Here is a 22878-nt window from a genome sequence, read left to right as displayed (position 1 = left end):
CGGTACCGACTAGATCCTTCCTTTCCACGGCCTTTGTTTCCACAGCAACGGACGCCAGCCCTCCCCTGAGCGAGTGACGTCACATTGTGACGCTCCATGTGGCGGGGGCTGGTGACGTCGCTGTCGCAGGCGGCCCGGTATAGTGTGTCACTGTCTGTCCGAGCGTCCGGCGGCAAAACTGGAAGTGACGTCATGGATCTAAGGACCATGCGGAAGAGTTACCGGAATGATGATGAGGTAAAAGGTCATGACCTTGGGTAGTGATGTCAGCTGAGGTTCAGAGAGGGCCAGCTGTTGTGGAACTACAATTCTCAGTCTAACATGGCAGCCAGAGACAGTGGCTAGTGGGAGTCCACAGCATCTGGAGAACCACAGATCTACTTCCTGACCTGTAAGGTTGATGTGCCATATGTTGGCAGGTGTATAGTTAGCACCAGTGACTGTGTGCTCTCCCATGTTACTCATTGTACAATACAGTACTTGATTTACATGTGCAATACTTAATTAATTTTGGTGCCATGGTATGCTGTAGTGTCATATATTGGTGGGTTACCTGACCTACCACATACAGGCTGTTCCTGAAGTTTAATTTTTTTTTTACTTATTTTAATACCCTGGGCAGAGTTGGAAAAATTGCTAGAAATCACCAAAATAAGCGGAATTCATTCTCACACCTCTCTAACCTGTTAAATAGTGATTTTCTCTTTTAAATTCATGCATCTTATAGCAGTTGCCACTGATTTTTTAAAAAATATATAATTTCATCAGTGATGTTTTAAAAATTAATTTCCTTGGTATTTCCATGTGCACCACACTTGTTGACTTTTTGGACCCCTCCTAAGGGCAAGTGAGGGATCTAGGAGTGTGTCGTTACTCTCCTGTAAGTCTGGAAAAACTCCATGAAATTTGGGAGTCTCATTGACATTTTAGGTAATGGGTAAATGTAGTGCGCTACATGTAAAAATCCCATTGAAATGAATAGGAAACTTCTGGCATGTCACTGGGCTGACAATAAATATATAGACAGTGTGACAACACTAGACAGCCTTAGCTGGTTATTGTAGGAGTGAAAGTGGTGTCCACCTGCCATAGCGAAAAGTATACCTAAGCAATAAGCCCTCACCCCCCCATACCCCTCCGTGAGAATAGCAGTCTTATCGGAACAGTGCTGGGGCTCATTCTGAATCCTAAGCTGTGGTGACTGGGGTAATGGGAAAGATTCCTAAGCTGCAGTGACTGGGGAAATGGGAAAGATTCAGACCTCTGGAGTAGCACCTTAGCCACCTGCCTGGTACAACTATAATGGACACTGGTACATAAGACCCTGCCCATTAATAGCAAAAATAAGTTAACACAACAAACACAATTTTAAAATATACTTTAATTGAATAAAATAAATCCTAGATACCACTTTATTAAATATGATGTTGTCTTTACCTATTGTAGTCCAAATAGAAAAAAAATCTAGAAAGAATGAGCCACCTACTCACAAGTGCTATCTGACACTAAGTGATCAATCTAGGCATTGCCCCTTGACCACCGTGACCACCAGCCACTGACAGGCAGCAAGTGTGGGAAACCGTTTGTGATTGTCAGTAAAGGGGAGTTTTTAGTACTCCCTTCTTTAACTGGTTGGATGTAGTCACCATCAGCGAGTGGATGAATTATTCTTTTTTTTTTTTGTTTTAATGGAAATTTTTAGATTATTTTTGTGTGGTTTTTTTGTTTGTTTTGTTTTGGTTTTTTTTTACCCCTGTGCTGACAAGCTTGTGGCCATACTTGTTAACTTTTTAAATCTGGAGACCGGAGTACAGATTATGTGACAGAGGGTAGGAGGGGGTTTGATGATGTCATTACGTCACTATAGCTCTGCCCCTACCATACAATACAAAAATTTGCTGTATTGAATAGTGAGGGGTGGGGCTTAATTATGCGCTTAAGCCCCACTCTCGCTATTCAATACCGTGAGTTTCAGCATTTTACAGGGTCCGGGAGGCTTGCCTACTCTTCCGGGAGTCCAGGAGGACTCCCCAAATTTCTGGGTGAGTAGGCAAGTATGCTTGTGGCTGGTTTGATACCTGCCATTGATTCAGCATTTCAGTATTTTTAGAGTCCCTAAAACTCTGCAATCAGAGTTAGTGTGTGGGGCTTACTTTCCATGGGTACTTCATATGTTACTGCTACTACTAAGTAGTTGCCTTGCAGAAGAGATGGAGGCTTAATGTCTCTATTAAAGAGCTCCATGATTACATTAGGCAAACACGAGTAGTAAAAGAACATTATTACTCTATTTTTAGCAAACTACTTAAGTTTGACAAATTCTGGAGGGCTATTAATAATTTATTTATGTTCTTTTGCGATCAAGCACCTGTAAGTATCAAAAAGTATATACATATATTTGTAACAAAATATGGACCTTGTGTATGTCGCTTTTCTCATTTTATGTACGGATTGTACTTGCTACATGTGTACTTTCAATAAAGAGCTAAAAAAGGAAAAAGAATGATACAGCACTCTCTGGGAACAACAGCACATTCAATGAACACTCAGTGGGATGTGCTTCTTCTTTATTAGTGGAATAACTGTAACCACAATTCAGATGAACTGTCTGAGTGCACTTACACAGCAACCCCCCCCCCCCCCTAATAAAATAGCATCACAAACTACAAATTCCAACCCTAACAGCGGCTGGACTGAGCGGCCCGGCCCGCCACTGCCCTTATGAAAGCAAAGGAGTTACATGCTGAAGTCTCCCATTTTGAGTGGATCATCCTATAGGGTGATTGTGTCCTTTATTAAAAGAAGGGAGCATTATAAAAATCTCTTACTTGAATTGTGAAGCTTAAAGGAGCCTATACTTCACTCTATAGATTGAATCTCTCTTTACATATACAATATAAGCATTTATGAAAACTGCCTACTGAATATTATTAAGCAGGCAGAGAACTGAATTCAGAAGATTCATTTCTATAGGGAGGCATATACAGTCAGGTCCATAAATATTGGGACATTGACACAAATCTCATATTTTGGGCTATATACACCACCACAATGGATTTGAAATGAAACAAACAAGATGTGCTTTAACTGCAGACTTTCAGCTTTAATTTGAGGGAATTTACATCCAAAACAGGTGAACGGTGTAGGAATTACAACGGTTTCTATATGTGCCTCCCACTTTTTAAGGGACCAAAAGTAATGGGACAATCGACTCAAAAGCTATTTAATGGACATGTGTGGGCTATTCCCTCATTATTTCATTATCAATTAAACAGGTAAAAGGTCTGGAGTTGATTCTAGGTGTGACATTTGCATTTGGAATCTGTTGCTGTCGACTCTCAATATGAGAACCAAAGAGCTGTCACGATCAGTGAAGCAAGCCATCGTTAGGCTGAAAAATCAAAACAAACCCATCAGAGAGATAGCAAAAACATTAGATGTGACCAAATCAACTGTTTGGAACATTTTTAAAAAGAAAGAGCGCACCGGAGAGCTCAGCAACACCAAAAGACCCCGAAGACCACGGAAAACAACTGTGGTGGATGACAGAAGATTTTTTTCCCTGGCGAAGAAAAACCCCTTCACAACAGTTGGCCAAATCAAGAACACTCTCCAGGAGGTAGGTGTATATGTGTCAAGGTCAACAATCAAGAGAAGACTTCACAAGAGTGAATATAGAGGGTTCACCACAAGATATAAACCATTGGTGAGCCACAAAAACAGGAAGACCAGATTAAAGTTTGCTAAACAACATCTAAAAAAGCCATTACAGTTCTGGAACAACATCCTATGGACAGATGAGACAAAGATCAACTTGTACCAGAGTGATGGGAAGAGAAAAGTATGGAGAAGGAAAGGAACTGCTCATGATCCAAAACATACCACCTCATCAGTGAAGCATGGTGGTAGTGTCATACCGTGGGCATGTATGACTGCCAATGGAACTGGTTCCCTTGTATTTATTGATGATGTGACTGCTGAAAAAAGCAGCAGGATGAATTCTGACGTGTTTCGGGCAATATTATCTGCTCATATTCAGTCAAATGCTTCAGAACTCATTGGACGGCACTTCACAGTGCAGATGGACAATGACCCGAAGCATACTGCAAAAGCAACCAAAGAGTTTTTTAAGGCTTACAAGTGGAATGTTATGCAATGGCCAAGTCAATCACCTGACCTGAATCCGACTGAACATGCATTTCACTTGATGAAGACAAAGCTGAAGGGAGAATGCCCCAAGAACAAGCAGGAACTGAAGACATTTGCAGAAGAGGCCTGGCAGAGCATCACCAGGGATGAAACCCTGCGTTTGGTGATGTCTATGCGTTCCAGACTTCAGGCTGTAATTGACTGCAAAGGATTTGCAACAAAGTATTAAAAAGTGAAAGTTTGATGTAGGATTGTTTAGTTTGTCCCATTACTTTTGGTCCCTTAAAAAGTGGGAGGCACATATAGAAACCGTTGTAATTCCTACACTGTTCACCTGATTTGGATGTAAATACCCTCAAATTAAAACTGAAAGTCTGCAGTTAAAGCACATCTTGTTTGTTTCATTTCAAATCCATTGTGGTGGTCTATAGAGCCCAAAATATGAGAATTGTGTCGATGTCCCAATATATATGGACCTGACTGTATATTACTATAGAATTGGTTTAAGAGTATAGCGGCGTGCTATGGCAATGTCAAACTGCCATTTTTAATAGTTGATCATATCTTCATCAGTATATCCATTTTCTCTTTTTAAATATTTCGCTAATCATATGTGATCTTTGTCTATTAAATGAGAATACATTTTTGGAAGTAACTAAAATGTTTTAATGCATATCAATAAAGTTTTGAAGTATTAAAACTTGGACCTTTAAGTGCCCTATAAACACATTTCCTCTTTCCCGTGCCAATTTCAGTCTATAAATTCCTATGCTTCAATGCATATAATGTCATCTGGTTAAAGGCAAGGTATAGAAAGTGTCTAGAGTCATTTTAACCTATAGAAGTGGTGACAGAAATATTTTTTTGAAACATGATTATAACTTATGTACTTTGAAACTGAAATATATGCACTGTTTGCCCTAACCCTCGATCACTGTTATATTACATTTATAGAAGCGATATCTACATAGATATCTATGGATAGGCTTTTTCTTTGGAGTTCAATGGTATCGGTAATATCAATTTTTTGTACATCTATGAAAAGCATACTTGCCTAGACTCCCGATTGTCCAGCAGTTCTCCAAGACTCCCTGATGTGTAGGCCACTCTCCCAGATCCTACATTACTTTCCTTGGAAGTGGGCAGCACCATTGTACGATGATGCAAATTGTGTCGTTGTGCAGAATGCAATTGGTCCATGATGACGCAAATCGCATCAATTCCCCCACACAAGCCCTTTAGATCTCGTATCCTGGTAAAATTAATTTGTTTCTAACTAATTGGTCCGTGTGTGTGTGTGTGTGTGTGTGTGTGTGTACTTGTGAGTCTTTGTATGCTTCTGGTAGGGAAACTTGATTTTAAGCTCCACTGGGTTTAAACATTTAATATACAGCGCTACACTATATAAATAAAGATCAGTAATAATTCCTTTTGTATTTTGAAGTAGCTCTTTATCGAACAAGAAAATAATGTACATTTGTTTTATAACAAATGTTCCACGTTTGTTTCAATAACTTTTGAGTGTCATTCATTAGTAGTTGTTGTTGACATTTTTCATCTGTCATTATTTCGTAAATGTGAGTGAGTGTTGGCAAAATCAAGAAAACTGTTTCAGAACTGGAAAAACCCATGTAAACTGCCTGTAGTCTTAGACTCTATTGGGATACAGTTTTATAGGTTTATGGTTTGGAGATGGCGTGATGTATCTCTGTTTTATTAGCTGCAATAAGTATGTAGATTGTTCAGTTGTGAGTGAGCTTGGTATACTGAGAATATATATCTAAAAGAAAGTAGATAAGGAGGAGGGGGGTTATCTCTATGGAAAATGTCCTCTATACATAAGTAGGGTTTATCTTTCTATTAATGTTTGGTAAAACAAGTGGATATTAGGGGTCTATTTATTATTGGTGGCTAGTGGACGGTGTCACTGCATGGTTCAGTGATACAAAATGAAGAACTGTCGCTATTTAACATGCCCCAGTTGAAACCTCCTCCTAATGGATGTGGCCATTCAGCTCCTTGAGTAGCAATTGCAAATATGCAATAGAGAGGCATCCAGAGAAGCCTCTCTGGTGACACTGGACAGTGAAGTAACACCAACCATAGACTCCTTTTAGTTTGTGGCTGCATTGATACATTGAGTCGTTTTGCAATCCCCATCTAGGTCTGTGCAGAAAATGTGGTAAGGCAGGAGAAATCTCAAACTTCTCTACGTTAACCCTTTGATAATTGGAACGGAGTTCTGCGATAGCCATTCTTCTTCAGAGGAAACTGCATTTTTCTCCAGAATTTTGGCTTACTGCAAAATCGATCCCTTAGTCTGTTTATATTTAAACTTCTAGCACTGCATATAGTTACCTAAAGGAGTGGGAGCAGCTGTGAAGAAGTCAAAGCTCATTTAAACCTATGCGCTGGGAAAATGTGTGAAAATGCATAAAACTATACCACACTTTAGTGATGTGTTTTAAATGCATTTTTCATAAGCTTATCATGCACTTTTTCCCAATGCTATTTTATTAGTAGTGCACGTTAATGCATGAGAATATGTTTAAACTCAGCATTCAAATTTTACAATGCAATAAGAAACAATTCATCTTATTTCCAATCTAAGATTTTAAAAAAGGTGTGACCAGTGATCAGGCACATAAAGGACCCTTGTTATGTTGCAAAAATATCTCCACACAACCACTGACTAGAAAGAATGTTGCAATAGTAAAATAATAAAGTCACAGACATTGTGCACACAATTCTACCGCTTCTATGGGACTGTGCCACTGCCCAACATCCTTAAATATTGTCCCAGCTGCCGGAAGGGTTGGGAGGTTTGTCCCGCTCTCTGCAACTGCTGCTCAGGACAATGCTAGGGAAAGCTAAGGGTGTTTGATTTCAACTCCTAGAGGTAGATTTATCAAAACTTCTAAAAATGAAATATGAAGGTTTTATGCATAACAGCCAATCAGATTCTAGCTATCATGTATTTAGTACATTCTAGAAAATTATAGTTAGAATTGGATTGGTTGCTATGCTTTTTTTTCTGTCTTTGACTCGCACTCCTGAAGACAGCTTTATTCTGTGTCCTATGTTTCAATCTATTTGTTTTGTTAAAACTGCATTAGTATGTGCTTTATCACTTAAACCAAATAGTGGCTTGGTATAAAATGACGAATAGAACTCTCAAGGCCTGTAATTCAACTTTAATAAAATAATATTCTTATAAATTCTATACAAGATAGTATTTAGTACTTGCTAGACTCCACAAAATGTTCACCTCAATTTCATCTCTTTTTTTGGTGAGACTGGACGAAAAGTGGACTTCTTGCATATTTGGTGATTCTGTACTTACCTATTCATAGTCAAACTAGTTTTCTATATACTTATTTAATGCAACTAAACCTCTCTTGGCTAAACATTGGAAAGATCCTGGCTTCTCCCTCAAATATTCTAATTAAAATATTGTAAATAAAATTTGGTTTATTGCTACAATGGGAAAAAAATGACACATTTTTGGGATCCCAGGTTTGCTTACTCCAGGACAGACAACCCACTTCCCTAGAAATTCTACATTTGTACTTGAATTTTTATTAATTTCAGACATGTATTAATTTTTCCCGGTGGGTTTAAACTCTGTTGTTTTTGTAGTGTACCTGGGGGACAACCTAATTTCTATCTCCTTTTCTCACCCATGTTTTCCTTTTCCCCTCCTCCCAATTTGTTCCCTCATATAAAAATACATTGTAACAGAATAATTAAGTTAGATATTTATATATTTTATGAACACAAATGCTCTTGATAGAATTATTATATACAAATAGTTTAGTACAGTATTTTGCCATTTTGAAATAAACGTTTAATAGAAACTGGTTATTTTCCCTTTTGAACTGTGCAATCATATTCACATGATATAATCATTGACAGTGTCTATAAAAGTGTTTTGTGCTTGAGATAGGTATATCTCATGTATAAAATAACATATCATGATGTAGATAAGCATTTATGACCGGTGTAGAATGCCAGGGATAAGAGCTTAAGGAAGACATGGTCCATGTGACAAGCAGGACAGAGTTGTAAAAACTCTTCCGTGATGAAGTCATGACTTAAGTGCAAGGTATGTTTTCATTCCAGCTTATAACACAAGCAATAATTAGCCTGGGAGTTTTATCTGGTTTTACTTTGAGCATACCTATCTTATACGCAGTGTAGGCAGCCATTTTGTAGGTTAAAACAGTATTTATTCACGAGAAATTAAAGATCATACAGAGGCTTTCCGCGATCACAATGTTGTCCTGAACTTGAAGTGAATATATAGTTGCAAATGATTCACTTGACAACCATTTAGGTTACTGCTCCCAAACTGGCACTTTATTAGGCAATAATTATTTTAGCATTTATATTTATTATTGGTGGCTTATTGTGGCTTATTAGTGGACAATAATGTCCACTAATATGTGGACATTATTGTAGTTGATTGCATATTACAGGGCATTACTGCGGGCATTCTATTGGCATTACTACTCCTGGTGTTTTACTAGTGGCATAATACTGGTCATTACAGTTACTGGGCAGTACTACTACTTCTATACATATGGCTGGGCATCACTGCTGATGTTCGTGTGCCCAGCACTGTCTGGGGTTTCACATGTTCCCAGGGCCGGATTAAGGGAATGGAGGCCCCTGGGCTAAGGGGGCCTCCATTCCCCCGTGAGGGCCTCCCCCCCGGCACTTACCTCCTTCTCTGGCGCGCTGTACGCTCTTTACTGAGGAGATCTTGTGAGAGTGAGACTCACAAGATCTCCTCAGTAAGGAGACTACAGCGCGCCGGAGAAGGACTGCAGGGAAAGTGCTCAGCAGCACTGATCGCGCTGGGGGCGCCCCCGCCCCCGACTGATCAATACTGCTGCTGAGCACTTTCAAGGGCCCCCTGGTTGCCATAGGCCCCTGGGCTGTAGCCCGGTTAGCCCTATGGTTAATCCGGCCCTGCATGTTCCCTAGTGCTGGTGGCTCACAGTAACAGCAATAGAGTGCCATTGTACCCCAGTGGAGATACTGAATAAATTGCAGGCAAGTTATTAATTAAATGTAAAATGCAGTCTTGTTCATCCTTATTTACAAATAAAATTAATAGATCAAGCATTATTATACATATTTATTCAAAATGTGCAAAATATTGCATTTACAAATTCATTGTGCAGACAAGCATTAAAACTTTTTAAAATTATGTGTAGCCCTTTGGAAGAGTCCGAGGCCACATGTGTAGGCCACAAAATCTAGGAAACTTACAGATTTTGGTCGTTATGGGCAACCACACTTTGTCTTGTGCAATAGTTTTTTTTATATATGTGTCCTATGGATAATGTAAAGTATACCTTCCCTTCTGTAAATGCTGAACCCTTTTTGTGACAGATACTGGAGGCAGAATTGTGGAAAATGGGTGGGAGCTGTAGTGCCATAAAAGGGTAATAAAATTGGTTGTGAGCAGTTAATGCAGCCTTATAAACCACTAAATGTCTCCTACCCTCTTGAGATTTTTTATGCCGATCTCTGTCAAAAGCAGTGATTAACATGTGCACAAGCTAAGGTATAAAACCAGTTTAATTGAAGTTTTGGTCCATGTACTGAATCTTTTTGAAGATAAAGGTGCAGGTCATGGGCCAGTGTCTAGAGGCCTCAGCACCATTCTAATGCTCTGTATATGTAAAGTGATCATGTTTGCAACAAACAATGTCCGTTAATCCTTAAATACAATAATGATCGGTCTGTGGATTAGATGACCGTTAAATTTGAATCAATTATGCAGTTAGTTAATCAGGAGCAATTAAAAGTCGTCCAATGAGAAGTCCAGAATGTTCAAATGAAGTCATATCATGAAATCCAGGGGATTATTTATTGTCCGAGGTCAGGGTAACTGTAATCCCTTCAAAGGGATATTTGCCCTTCTGTTGTCAATGAGATGATTGCTGTAGCATGGCTTTGCACTGCAGTCTGCCTGATTTTGGGTTAAATTAGTCATTTGAGTTTGTCCACATGTGTGACAATGATATGAAATCACAAATTGCTGGGCAAAAATACATCTCATCTCACAGCTGTTTCATTATGCCAGCTTAGTATGTACCAAAACATATAACAATCCTAAATAGTGTAGGAAGGAAATAAAACGTATGAGAACAAAAGATTAATTTTAGCTGCCCTGGATGATTTACTGTATTATTATAGATGTGAGTCAGATGCCCTTCTTGGAGAAAGCAGTCAAACAGAGTGTGGGTAATGTTTAACAGCATTGAAGTATAAAGTGACATTGAACTCTGATATTTTTAACGCTTGGAATCACGCGAGCTTGAGGCCCATGTCCCTACCTGACAGGTGCATAGTAAATAGGGTAAAAGGTGGGAGAGAAGGAAGGCTTGCCGTATATATTTCCTAATGGAATTATCTGGCTTAATCTGTGCAGCAGGCCTAGGAAATCAGTGGATGTCCAACTGTTGGGGAACTATGTATTCCAGTATGCACTAGAAGGGCTGCCGGAATTCATATGCAATGGGCTTGACAGGACTGTAAGATTAGTTTTTACTTCCTGTTCCCTCCCAAGTGGACGTGTGTTAATATTGCATGCACTGCCCTAACAACCCTCACTATCCTCTTTGAATGCCTCTACTATTCAAACATTAAATTGTTTCCACCGTGCTTATGTATGACAAAAACATATATGTTGATTGACCCAACTGCTAAGTCATAGGATCCTCATTTAATTTGACCACATGCATAGATGCCAAATCAGACAAGATCCAGCTATTCACAGCTTTGTTACAGCACACAGACCAATTCTATTTTCTCTGCAGCCTGTAAGTGTAGTTATAAGATCGCTATTGGCCTGTGTGTTGTCAGACATCATCTTCCAGCTGCAATTTCCACTGTGCACAATAATGATTCTGTTACAGGTCCACACTTTCCATTACATTGGGCAAATTACTTGATTATCATCATCATCATTTATTCATTTATATAGCGCTTTACAATTGGGAACAGACAATAATAAAACAATACTGAGTAATACATACATACAGAGCGGTAAGAGGGCCCTGCTCGCAAGCTTACAATATCTGGGACAATGGTCTGATACAGTAGGGTAAGTGTGACAGGCTCACATATGAATAACTTATGGTATAAATTTATTTAAAGGAAATAGCACATGGCGCATATTTATATAATTGTACATGCACTTATTTCTAAAATTGTGTATGTTTTGGTAAGGGAAATCTTTAATTTCTGAGACAGGGGAAGAAATTTGTTTTTTGTTTAACCTTACTAGAGGAAGTGCATTGTTCCTGGAGGTATATATCTGATACAATAAGCCTTCGTGGATGGAAGTCTTTTTGTGTACTGTGATGTGAGGAAATGGCTTGTTTGGGGTTTGTACCTTTCTTTGGGAATGTGTATCCTGCAACTGTCTGAAGAAAGTATTCATGTTAATTAGATATATAGCTCAGACTTCAAGGGGACTGGCTTACCCTTTGAGGCTGTGTCCAAACTGTATAAAAAGCACTGGTTTGTATTGAAAAATTGTTCTTCTTGTTTCATCTGACCTGGTCACTGGTACCTTTTAACCAGTGAAGAGCAAATAAACATCACTTGCTTCAAAGACCTGCTTGAAAATATCTTCCATGCTGAAAATCCTGTGACCTAGAGATTAAACCCAAAATCGAATCCGTTCCTGGCTGTTTCTGAGGTTTGGACCCAGCTTTTCCGGTACCACCACTCTGCCTGCTACTCTGCAGCTCTGGTCAGTGTGATAGGCCAGGGGGGATCCATCCACAGCAACCCTGATCCATAGGAAGAGGTCAGGAATACCAGCCCAGGTACACCAGCAATGGGGTACCCCAGCAGTGACAGTTACCCAGAAGAAACCCGGTACTGGATGCTGATTAAGGAGTCCAGTGGTGGCAGCATTGTAAGCCCCTCTTACTGTGGCAAGAGGGCGCAGTTGGGATAACGTAAGGGAACGGTGGAAAAGTAAGCCTAGCCGGTTCCCAGCAGCAAAAGATAGGGTGGCATAGGTGGGCCATCCTGTCACAGATTTCTGGTGGCAAGCGGTGGGATAACCGCAGGTGGCTTTTCGTGCACCAGTCAGGAGAGAAATAACTGCAGCCAGGAGAGCGCACAGGATGTTGAAGTACAGTAAAATGTCCAAGGTAGACCTTTAGCTACTGTGCCAAACAAAGAAGCTAGAAATTCCTTACACAGTGACAAGGCGCTACATCATATTGAATATTTGTCCAGCTAGAATGCAATTTAGTTAAAGTATTTAGTGGGCTGTATAATCAGTCACAACTATGTTGGTCAGAGGGTTGTTGTCTTGTGTTAGCTATGTAGAGGGTAACCTAGGGAGATTAAGAGGGTGGTAGAGGAATATTTTGAGCTTGTCTGAACCGCTGGGTTTTCAGAGAACGCTTGAAGGTTTGAAGACTATAGGAAAGTCTTGTGGTGCGAGGGAGGGAATTCCATAAAGTGGGTGCAGTCCGAAAAAAGTCCTGAATCCGAGAATGGAAGGAAGTGATGAGGATGGAAGAAAGATGCAGATCTTGTGCGGAAAGAAGGTGTCGAGTTGGGAGATATTTTGAGACAAGTGAGGAGATGTATGTTGGTGCAATTTTGTTGATGGCCTCGTATGTTAGTAGAAGTATTTTATATTGGATTCTTTGAAAAACAGGCAACCAATCTAAAGACTGACAGAGGAAAAACAGTTAGACCGCTTACTGTGAATCAGGGCGGCTGGGTAGCAGGCCGAGCTGAAATGCACAAAGGAAACTTGGAAGCTAAAGTAACATGGTTTGTAGACGTATGAGGATAAGTCATTTGTTTGTTTACAAATATAGTGTAGTGGCCACCTCTGGCAGCAATATGGGGTTGAAAAAACAGAAATGTGGAGTCTAAGGTCCAGCACTCGTCCTTTCAAGATAAGGTGGGATCTGGAGACACAGTGAGGTAACTGGTCCTTTCACAGAGCTGAAGGCCACAAACCAGAGACTGCTGGTGATCTGCTGTAAGGCTGAGTGCACACTACAGAAAATGTCTTCCGATGCCGTATCAGTACCGATTTTCCCAAACAACTGAAAAAAAAAATCCCAATCAGCATTCCAAATCATGAGTAAACATTATACATGTTTAACAAGATTTACCCTCAGATCTATGCTCTTCATCTGTCATAACCATCAGCTGAAAAGATCATGACTCTATAAACTCTATTGAGATCCTGATCGTGAGTGCATACACACTGCAGGATTGGAACAACATCGTTGCAGCGTACACACTACTGTAATATCCGGCCAACCGGTCGTTTATCATCTGATTTGCCCGATAATCTGCTGAAAACACATTGGTGTGTACCCAGCCTATGATCAGAGAAGAAGCCAGCCTACCCGACACTAGTTAAAGACACCTTAATATACAAATCAGTGCTATTCAATAGCCAAAAAAAAAAATCCAAGTCGTTTACTGTGAATTCCTTATTTCCAGGTTGTCAAACAAATGCTGATTTTTAAGGTATAAAGAATTAACAGCAGCCGTTTTTTGCATATTTTCTCTTTTCTGTGAAAGAGTGTTTGGAAACACGTGGTTGAACCCTTGCAGACAAAATGCAGGAGATTGTGGTAATTTTGGTGCACTGTTCAACAGCAGAGGCATGTGTGAATCAGGATAGAGATCAAGTTACAGGGATTAAAACTTCAGTGTGCTTATGCCCCATTGCATTTATATTATGTGAAATACAAAAATCAGTGATTTCTAAAGCTTCATATCTCTGTTAGAATTATTTCAGAAGACTCATTAGGCGTAAGGGATACAAAGTGATGTTTCCCATTTAACACTATTATACCATATTATTTTTACCAGGCATTTGAAGAAAGTCATCTAGTTTCCCTTGATCCAATTGCTCAGTTTGGTGCTTGGTTTCAGGAAGTCTTACAATGCCCAGTGATTGCAGAGCCGAACGCTATGTGTCTGGCCACTGCATCCAGGTACTGACCTAGTTACATTGTTTATTTTCATTACATATCTCACCCACTAATTACTTCTTGCTGTCCATTACTTTGGTGTTACTCATTTCTACCCACCTTTTACCTCACATTTTATTCTTTTCTATGTAGGGATGGGAAGCCCTCTGCTCGTATGGTTCTCATGAAAGGGTTTGGCTCAGATGGGTTTCGATTCTACACTAACCAGGAAAGCAGAAAAGGGAAAGAGCTGGTGAGAGTCCTTAAAGTCAGTGCCGATCCTACGGAGAGCAACATATACCCCAGAACATCCCTCTGTGGATCTACACTACACCGTCTCTGTCCAGTTCCTACACCAAGCAATACACTGAAACATTTTTTTTTCTCAGATTAATACATGTTCTAAAAAATCACTGACAACTGTCAATTCATGAGACATTCCAATATGAAGGCGATAAGATTACGCTACGTGTATGATAGATAGATCGATCCCCTCTCTGCTCATTCCCAGTCATATAGGGCCTTCCAAAAACCAGTATAAAGTGAGGCTCAACAGCTTAATTTGTTCAGAAACAAATTAGATACCTTTTTAACGATATTTCTGTCAAATCTTGATTTATCTCTGCAGGAGACCAACCCAGTTGCCTCTCTCCTGTTTTTCTGGGAGCCCTTGAATCGTCAGGTAAGAGCTGTTGGTAGGTTGTGATCTGTGGTAGAACATTGCAGACTGTACAGAATGTACAATTATAGATGGAGATAGACCACTCACATTTACAGTATCATTTTACATTTTCAAACCATGGCTTGCACTGTAGCCGTTGCTTTTCTCCATCATAAAGTGATATGCAATCCTGCTATGAAATGATCATACAGTGAGAGTATTTTATTAACATAATAAACCAGTAAAAAAAAAAAGCATGAGCAGGTCAAAATGCTGGCATGTGCACTACAGTCAGTGCTCAGGAACTCCAATTCCCATGTTTGTGTATGCAACCAATTCATTCATTGTTTAAAAACTGGGCATAAAAACAGTGCTCCATAAAACAACATAGGAACTGGAAAGGTTACTCTTATCACGTTGAACCTCTCCCTATGATTCATGCAGTTTGTCACTGACTGTCGTTAAGGGGGTAACAAGGTTGCTATGGCAACATCATAAAATTCTGCACACCTTTGCATTAACCTGTAGCAGATAATGTGTTTATGAGGACTTTTTCAGTATCATTAGTATTTCACTATCTGAGTGGAGTTTGTACATTTTCTCTGTGTTTGTGTTTCCTCTTGGTTCTCTGGTTTCCTCCCACACTACAGAAACATACTGGTAGGTTAACTGGCTTCTGCCAAAATTAACCTTAGTGTGTGTGTCCATGTGGAAGGGAACATAGGTTATAAGCGTCATTGGGGACTGATATGAATGATTAAATATTCTTTCTGTAAAGAGCTGAGTGATATGTAGGTGCTATATAAAGGTTAATAAAATAATGAAAGTTGTGAATCCTAAGATTTTCATAGGTGATGAAGATATTGTTTGTTTGTTATTTTGGTTTCCTCCATCTGCCTAGCTGTATTTTTATTTTTAGATGCACTTTTGTCTGTTACTGCATTATTTCTTAAGCCATTGTATTAATAATGTTTTGTTTGTATTCTAGTGTTTGTATTGACATAACTTGCCCCCTCTTAGGTACGGATAGAGGGGTCTGTGGACAAACTTTCAGACCAAGATTCTGATAATTATTTCCACTCGCGTCCCAAAAGTAGTCAGATTGGGGCTGTTGTGAGCAAACAGAGCCAAGTCATCCCAGACCGAGAGGTGAGTGTGGTAGAGACAGGTTCTGGCATTGGCACATAAGTAGAGTCTGAATCATGGCCCTGTCCTCTGTTTCTTGGCATTGTGACACCACTGCTTGTCGCATACTTTCATCCTGCCACAGACACTCCTCCTCTTGTGACATGTGAGTTCTTTGCTACTTGTTTGTCTAGCAAATAATAATTCCCATGGTATTGGTTATTCTGACAGACACTGACACATTCTTTCAGCATTTGTCATTTCACTCAAACATACCTATATAATTATGGATACACAGGTTTGTGTGAGTGATCTGTTATATTGCCAACCCTTAATATTTCATATGGACATCTAGGGGTAAATGTATCAATATGCGGGTTCTTCAACACTCGCGTGTTCAGCCTCTTCCGCGATTAAATTTCAAGCGGCGCTGCATTGTAAAGGGTTAACTTCCCTTTACAATGCAGCGCCGCTTGAAATTTAATCGCGGAAGAGGCTGAACACGCGGGTGTTGAAGAACCCGCATATTGATACATTTACCCCCTGGTGTTTTAGTCAATGAAAGCTACTCAGCATAACCAACACTAATTGATATCAGCTGCTGTCAGATATGTCCCTCTCTCTGCCTGTTATCTATAGTGCATACAGACAACCACTTGTGTGATAGACTTCCACCCAGCATGCACCACTTCCCTCTTGTTTTCTTGAATACACTGTCTATGCCATGCCAAAGCTATTTGTAGGCCATGTAGACATATATTCTGAGGCTCCTGAAAGGAGTGTTGTCATAAAATATATATAAATCGGCTAGAAAGGTGGAGGGTTTTATTTAGATCCAAATGGACAGTTACCATTGCCACATTTATTACACAAATATTCCACCATTGTTCCACAGTATCTGCGTAAGAAGAATGCCAAGCTTGAGGAGGAATACAAGGAAAAGGAGGTGCCTAGACCACCAGAATGGTGAGTGTTAAATTGAGCTCCGGTGGATTACCTGGTTTGTATATGCTTGCACACTAAGAGTGTCTCCTGTTCATTTTACAGGGGTGGTTACATTGTCCGGCCTTCTGTGATCGAGTTCTGGCAGGGACAGACTAATCGTCTGCATGACCGCATCGTATTCCGGCGGTCAGAAGGAGGAGAAGCAGTGACAAGCCCTTGGACTCACCTTGGTGAGGGAGGGTGGATATACGAACGTCTTGCTCCGTAATTTCCTGCGATAGCATATTATTGTTCCCAGATCTTTATGGAACAGAGCACAATATGGTTCTCCTGTTCCTTGGAGATGCATCTACCTCCAGGGTCCTGTATTTCATTGTGCCATATTGCAATCACACCCACACCAGCATTGCAGTAAGCAGAGCATATACCCCTCAGTGCCATTGCTTGTATTTCTGCCATAGTGTTGATTTTACCTCAGCCATCTATTGGGACATTGTAATTATGTTGTGGAATAATTTGTGGTGTACATAAGCATACCAGCTGGGAAATGTATTAATAACTTAATAAATGGTGATATAACAATAAGAAGTTTCTATATTATCTGTAGCACTGAGGTCTGTGTAAACATGCTCCCTGCAAACACATCATTTTTCCTTATAGGGGAGATTAAATGTTGGTTACTGAAATGGTCAGGTACTACGACCTCCAAACTTAGAACGTGACAGGCGCAGACAGAGAGAACATGTCACTCACGTGCCTAGAGCTGAGTCACCAGGAACACCTTGTGCAAATATGGAGGAGGCAGAATATGACAACAATAAAACTGAGGGAGTGGCTGCACCATTGACCCGCAGAGAAATATGATGACCCAGAATATAACAGGTGCCTGACATACAGAATTCAGACTGTACAGTCAAAAAAGCAGGTATATATGCAAATAATCCTGTCACCATAAAGCATAATCGCACATAGATAGTTTCATAACGCAAGCTGGCACACAAGGGGACTCTTATAGACCTAGGAGTAAAGCAAAAAAAGAAAATTTGCACTTGTCTTAACCATATTGCACTGCGTGTGTGTGAGTGTGCATGGGGGGGGGCAACACAAATTTGGGATTGGGATGGGACGTGACCTAACTCAACTCTAACTTGCAGTGTACAAATAAAGCTGTCCAGTATTTGTATGCTATATGCAAAAAGCAGCCAGTATTATCCCTGCATGCAAAATAAATAAATACATTTACAATCCTTGCATTGCAACATGGTTTGTCCATGAGCAAATTTTCTCCTTTTTTATTTTTTGCTTTGCTCCTCTAAATGAGGCTCAACATATCTATTTGGCACACAGAAAAACAAGATGGTACAGCACTGCTTCTGAGAAAGTGGAGCACAGAAATCTGATAGGTTGAGGCTGGACATAAATAAGTCAGGAAAACTATATACAGCCAAGATACTCATACGTCAGGACATGGCTGACACCTAGACGTTCCTCTTTTACAATACAGCAAAGCAAGTGTGATTCAGGTAGGGTCATGTAGGGTTTTGGCACAATTATAGGTGATAACCTTTTTTCATTAAAATAATAAGATGGGTTTTTTTCTCTACTGTGCTTGGAAAAACTGCTGGATCCCTATTATCTCCCCATGCAATAAACTGGGAAAAAAACAACAACTGTCTAATAATATTGACATGTTATGTTCAGGCCTGTTTGATATAGGCCAGTGACTGTAAACGAAATATTTACAGGAAAACTACAAGTCAGTATGGTATTTCTCACAAATACACAACCCATTTTATGGAGTTGAGATATTAGCAGCTGTATATTCCATTTGTTGAGTATCTATTGTTCTATTTCCTAATAATACAGCGTGATGATGGTAAAGTTTAATGACTGCTTATAGAAACTTTTTAATTGTCTCTCTCCTGCATGTCTCATGTATTGTCTATATGGCTATAGAGTCAGATCGCTAGATCTGCCAATTTAAGCAAAAGAAACCTTGCATTGTTAGGGTATATATTGACTATATTCATACAGATATTCATTTTCTAAAATATCCTAATAACACGTGATAAGATTTTAATAGTTTGATAACATTATGTAAAATGGCAGAAATAGCAACAAAATACATTCTAGCCCTGAATAACTACGATGGTCAATCACCCATTATCACTGACAAATTTTTCTAAAACCAAAAACTGATTGGAATCAATTGGCTTGTTTATGAGCATGCATGTAAACCCGAACTGGCATTTGCGGTCTGCTGTCGTTGGTCGTGTGTGTGTGTGTGTGTGTGTATAAATCTTTTTATGTATTGTTAAATACTCCTCTGTGGCTAGCATTAGACTAATGAATCAAATGTCCTGTTGCTATGGGTTACACTACATTTGTTCTATTTTCACCATTTTGTTATAGCTGTAAGGAGTTTTTAGTGTACACTTGCATGGCCAAACTTCTAGTTTAAACATATTGTGCAGCCAATACAGCCCACATCCCATGTTTGGTACTTCTCTTCAGCAGCTTGATGTACTGGAGTAAATATTAATTTGACATGGGCTGTTCAGATGATTTATGCTGAAAGGGTGGGAGGACGTTTTCCTCTAGACTCGGCCCACAGATGAAAAAGGCCCATCCAAGAGTTACGGATAAAGATCAACAAAGTTGTAGTATTAATGCTGACAATAGAGCAAACAACCTCGAAGCAAGTTTTCCACTATTGATTTTTGCTCACATCTTTCGTTGAGCAGTTCCTGAGCCAGACAAGAGACAGGATCAGGCTTACATTGTTCCCCCTGCAAGTGGAGTCAAGAAAGACACATGGAGGGCATGGCAGCTCTAAACATAGATGTTGTCTGGTGCAGCTTGACATTTTAAGCACATATTGTGCAATTTATTAATAAATGGATTAAACCAAAAAACATTAACATGGCAAATTAACCAGCTCAAATAAAAAAAAAAGAACGAAAACATATATACATTGTATGTGGGAGACACATGTTGTAATGATTTTCTAAGATGGAGGCTATACACAGCCATGTACATGAATCAATGCAGTGTGTATTACAGCTGCACACATGTATAGAACATAGATCGTGTTCTATATATATGGAAATAGTACCACTTATGTTTACATGCAACCTGTACAGGCCATGGCATACCTGGGTATACATACATACACAGACTAATTCCAGTACCTGAATAAATAGAATTATATACAGCACACATATTAAACACTGTGTGTATTTCCCAGCAGATGTATGTGGCACATGTTCTGATACATACACATGTAAACGGATATGACTGAATGTCTCTTCCTGAGTTGTCAGCGGATGCCTTGTCTTATAGTATCCATAGTTATGTACAAAGTGCACACACATTTGTGTGAAAAGGTAGAAGCACGCACATAGTAAGTAATGTCAAACACCCATACACATGCATGAATGTGTCTGTAAACACAGGGACGAGCCACATGATTTTGTTCCCCTTGGAGCCTTCATGACAAAATCAGGGGCAACTCTTTGGCCAAAGCCATTTTACCTTCAAAACATTTACATTCTACTCAGTGCAAAAGATAAGGGTCCCACCGGAGTCTCGCTACACGTAAAATCCCACTGCCATATAGCCGTGCCAGGAAAAGGATGAGCAATCCAGGAATAAAGTTGCTTTACTGCCCAGGTGGGGGCTCAGGACACAGTCCCGGTGTCTCATTTAGAGAAGGGCGAACTTTCTTTCTTTCCTTAAATCGGCCAGAGTTGGACACCTTTACATGTTTGCCCTTTGTATTCTTGTCCACAATTTTCTCCAGGCGTGCAGTGTAGCTGGTGTCCCCTGGGGTCTCCTCTGCTCCCTTCTCAGTGCCCGCATGTTCTACCACTGACTCATATACAACTTTTGGGGTGGATTTCTTTTTCCTGAGAAATGTGAGCTTCCACCAACTAGGCGAGGGGTCAGCCATGGAGCTGGAAGAAGAAATAAATATCACATAAAGTGGATTGTAAGTCATAGCAGTATCAAGGATTTACCCAGGCCAGACACACGCACAGTTCTGTCTGAATATCAGATCGTTGGTAGATCAGATTGGATGCAGGTGGCCCCATATGACATCTTGAAGCATGCTCATGTCTCAAAACCTAAAATTCTGATCTGCCGAGTTCTCGGCAAGACAGAACTGATTGGCATCCTGGAATTTTAAAACTTGGCCAGTTTGTAATTTAGTTGATTGACCAGATTAGTGTAGGTCACTTGCAAACTATGACACACATTATCATTACAACGTGATTAATCAAATGCTTTTGTGTGTGGCTATGTTCAAGCTGCCGACAGATGTTTAGATCTAGTCATTTGATCTGAAGGCGAGTGAGAGTGGATATGTTGAATTTAGCCAATTATGTATATGGATTTCATATTGCAAATGGTGATAGGTGGAAGCTGTCAAGAAAGATCGGGTAAAAAAAGACGATAACACAAAGGAGCCTACACATTAACCACATTGTTACAGCTAGGTTGAGAAAAATCTGATTCCTGAACATCCAGCAGACACAATGCTTTCTACGATCATATCTTTATACCATAAGTGAAGGCACAAATTTAACATAGTAACCATAATATGATTACATTTTCCCTGTGTCAGGATATGAAATAATATTTGTAAACTAAAAAAATGTAGTAAAAATATTTTTTACTAAATGTATTTGACAAATGTTTCTATATTTTATATTAATATATTATTCTCAGCTGTGCTTAGGTGCTTTGCGGAGGCTGGCAAGCAGTGTATTTAAATTATATGATGGTAATGATTTTTCTTGCACTGTGCTACATTCTAAGCTCTTAAGTTATCATCGCACTAACAAATTATGAAGTAAAAACAGTCATAAACGTTAGTGTGTCACACTCTTGACTCTTCCGGACCCACTGCCAGCCGTTAACAAGAAAAGAATTGTGGAAACTGCTTCTATAAGAGCTAAAGCGCCACAAGACACCTGCCGCGGTATGCAGGGCCTGGAGTAATTAAAAAGAAAAAAAAGGGAGACTTGAGTTGACAGACTAAAACATGGAAAAGGGATGGATGGTCATGACAGTATAAACAGTGTTCGGAAGTGTTGTGCCATTCTGCCACTCTCCCTACTGCTTCATTGTAAAACTATCAAATTCCATTCCCATTACATTTTCCATACCGCCACTTCCACATTTCCACTTCAACCACTGGGTAAGAATATAATACATCTCAAGAGATTGTTTTAGTCTGTTATGAATAAAAGGACAGGGGTAAACAACAGTTGAGAATTGGTTTTCCTGCAAAAATTAAACCGCATACAATTGAGATCATATAAAAATGAAGACGGATGAAGATCAGAAAGGATTGATGAACTAAGACATACGCAGGACGACTTCAAACTTACCTGTTTGTCAAACAACGTCTTTTTGTCACACCACCAGGTGTCTGTCACTCTGGCCTGGTTACAGGTGTCTGTTTCTCTTAAGAAGACCTGCCTTCACTGTGTTCTGGAGTGTTGCTCTCGAGTATAGAGGTATGTTAAAGATGATTCTATCACCCTCAGGAATTAAGTTCTTGCACATAAAGATGTCTCTTCTCAAATCCAGGTGTTTCTGTCTGTACTAGCTGTCAGTCTTCCAGCTCAAAATGCTTGTCTGGGACACCGGTCTCTATTGCTCTTTCAGTCTCAGGAGTCTCGATCAGCTTGGTACAGGTGTCTCTGTTTCTCTCTCTCTCTCTCTCTGAAGGTTAAACCTGACCCTCCCAGCTCAACAAACAGGAGAGAACAGGAACTGAAACATGAATATTTATAGGTAGGACACACCTGTCACTTTGTAACAGAGTTCAGCAGGTGAGTGTTACAGAAGTGTATAACAATAGAAATCAGGACTGTATATATCTGCACACCCTAGTCATCTACTGTGGGTAAAGGTGAAAGTAAAGATCCTGTGAGATTTATTCTTTAATGTTTGAATGGGTTGCACAAAATAGTTTCCCCCGTAGCTTGTAATACAATCTCTCTA

General features: G+C 39.8%; 2 protein-coding genes across 2 annotated transcripts; one reads left to right on the top strand and one right to left on the bottom strand.

Annotated features, from left to right (window-relative positions):
- Window positions 1-89: 89 nt before the first annotated feature.
- On the top strand, window positions 90-17451 carry PNPO (pyridoxamine 5'-phosphate oxidase). Its single transcript, XM_075177008.1, has 7 exons — window positions 90-237; window positions 14032-14156; window positions 14286-14385; window positions 14761-14814; window positions 15814-15942; window positions 16814-16884; window positions 16966-17451. The coding sequence occupies exons 1-7, from the start codon at window positions 97-99 to the stop codon at window positions 17129-17131; spliced, it is 786 nt and encodes a 261-aa protein (XP_075033109.1). The 5' UTR covers window positions 90-96; the 3' UTR covers window positions 17132-17451.
- Window positions 17452-19735: 2284 nt separating this feature from the next.
- Window positions 19736-22620, bottom strand: PRR15L (proline rich 15 like). The gene is made up of 2 exons (XM_075215335.1): window positions 22260-22620; window positions 19736-20819 (listed from the first exon to the last, which is right to left on the bottom strand). Exon 2 carries the CDS (start codon window positions 20813-20815, stop codon window positions 20525-20527), a length of 291 nt encoding a protein of 96 aa, XP_075071436.1. The 5' UTR covers window positions 20816-20819; window positions 22260-22620; the 3' UTR covers window positions 19736-20524.
- Between the last annotated feature and the right edge of the window lie 258 nt (window positions 22621-22878).

Source organism: Mixophyes fleayi, chromosome 6 (genome assembly GCF_038048845.1).
Source record: "Mixophyes fleayi isolate aMixFle1 chromosome 6, aMixFle1.hap1, whole genome shotgun sequence".
NCBI classification, from domain to species: domain Eukaryota; kingdom Metazoa; phylum Chordata; class Amphibia; order Anura; family Limnodynastidae; genus Mixophyes; species Mixophyes fleayi.
Note: the sequence above shows the minus strand (reverse complement) of the source record. Positions and strands in the feature narration are given on the sequence as shown.

Excerpts from the sequence above, each read along its gene's own strand:
- PNPO (XM_075177008.1), top strand. The coding sequence starts at position 97 with ATGTGGCGGGGGCTGGTGACGTCGCTGTCGCAGGCGGCCCGGTATAGT. Across the intron at positions 14,815-15,813 it reads GGGAGCCCTTGAATCGTCAG|GTACGGATAGAGGGGTCTGT; the intron begins GTAAGAGCTGTT and ends GCCCCCTCTTAG. Across the intron at positions 16,885-16,965 it reads GTGCCTAGACCACCAGAATG|GGGTGGTTACATTGTCCGGC; the intron begins GTGAGTGTTAAA and ends TTCATTTTACAG.
- PRR15L (XM_075215335.1), bottom strand. The coding sequence starts at position 20,815 with ATGGCTGACCCCTCGCCTAGTTGGTGGAAGCTCACATTTCTCAGGAAA.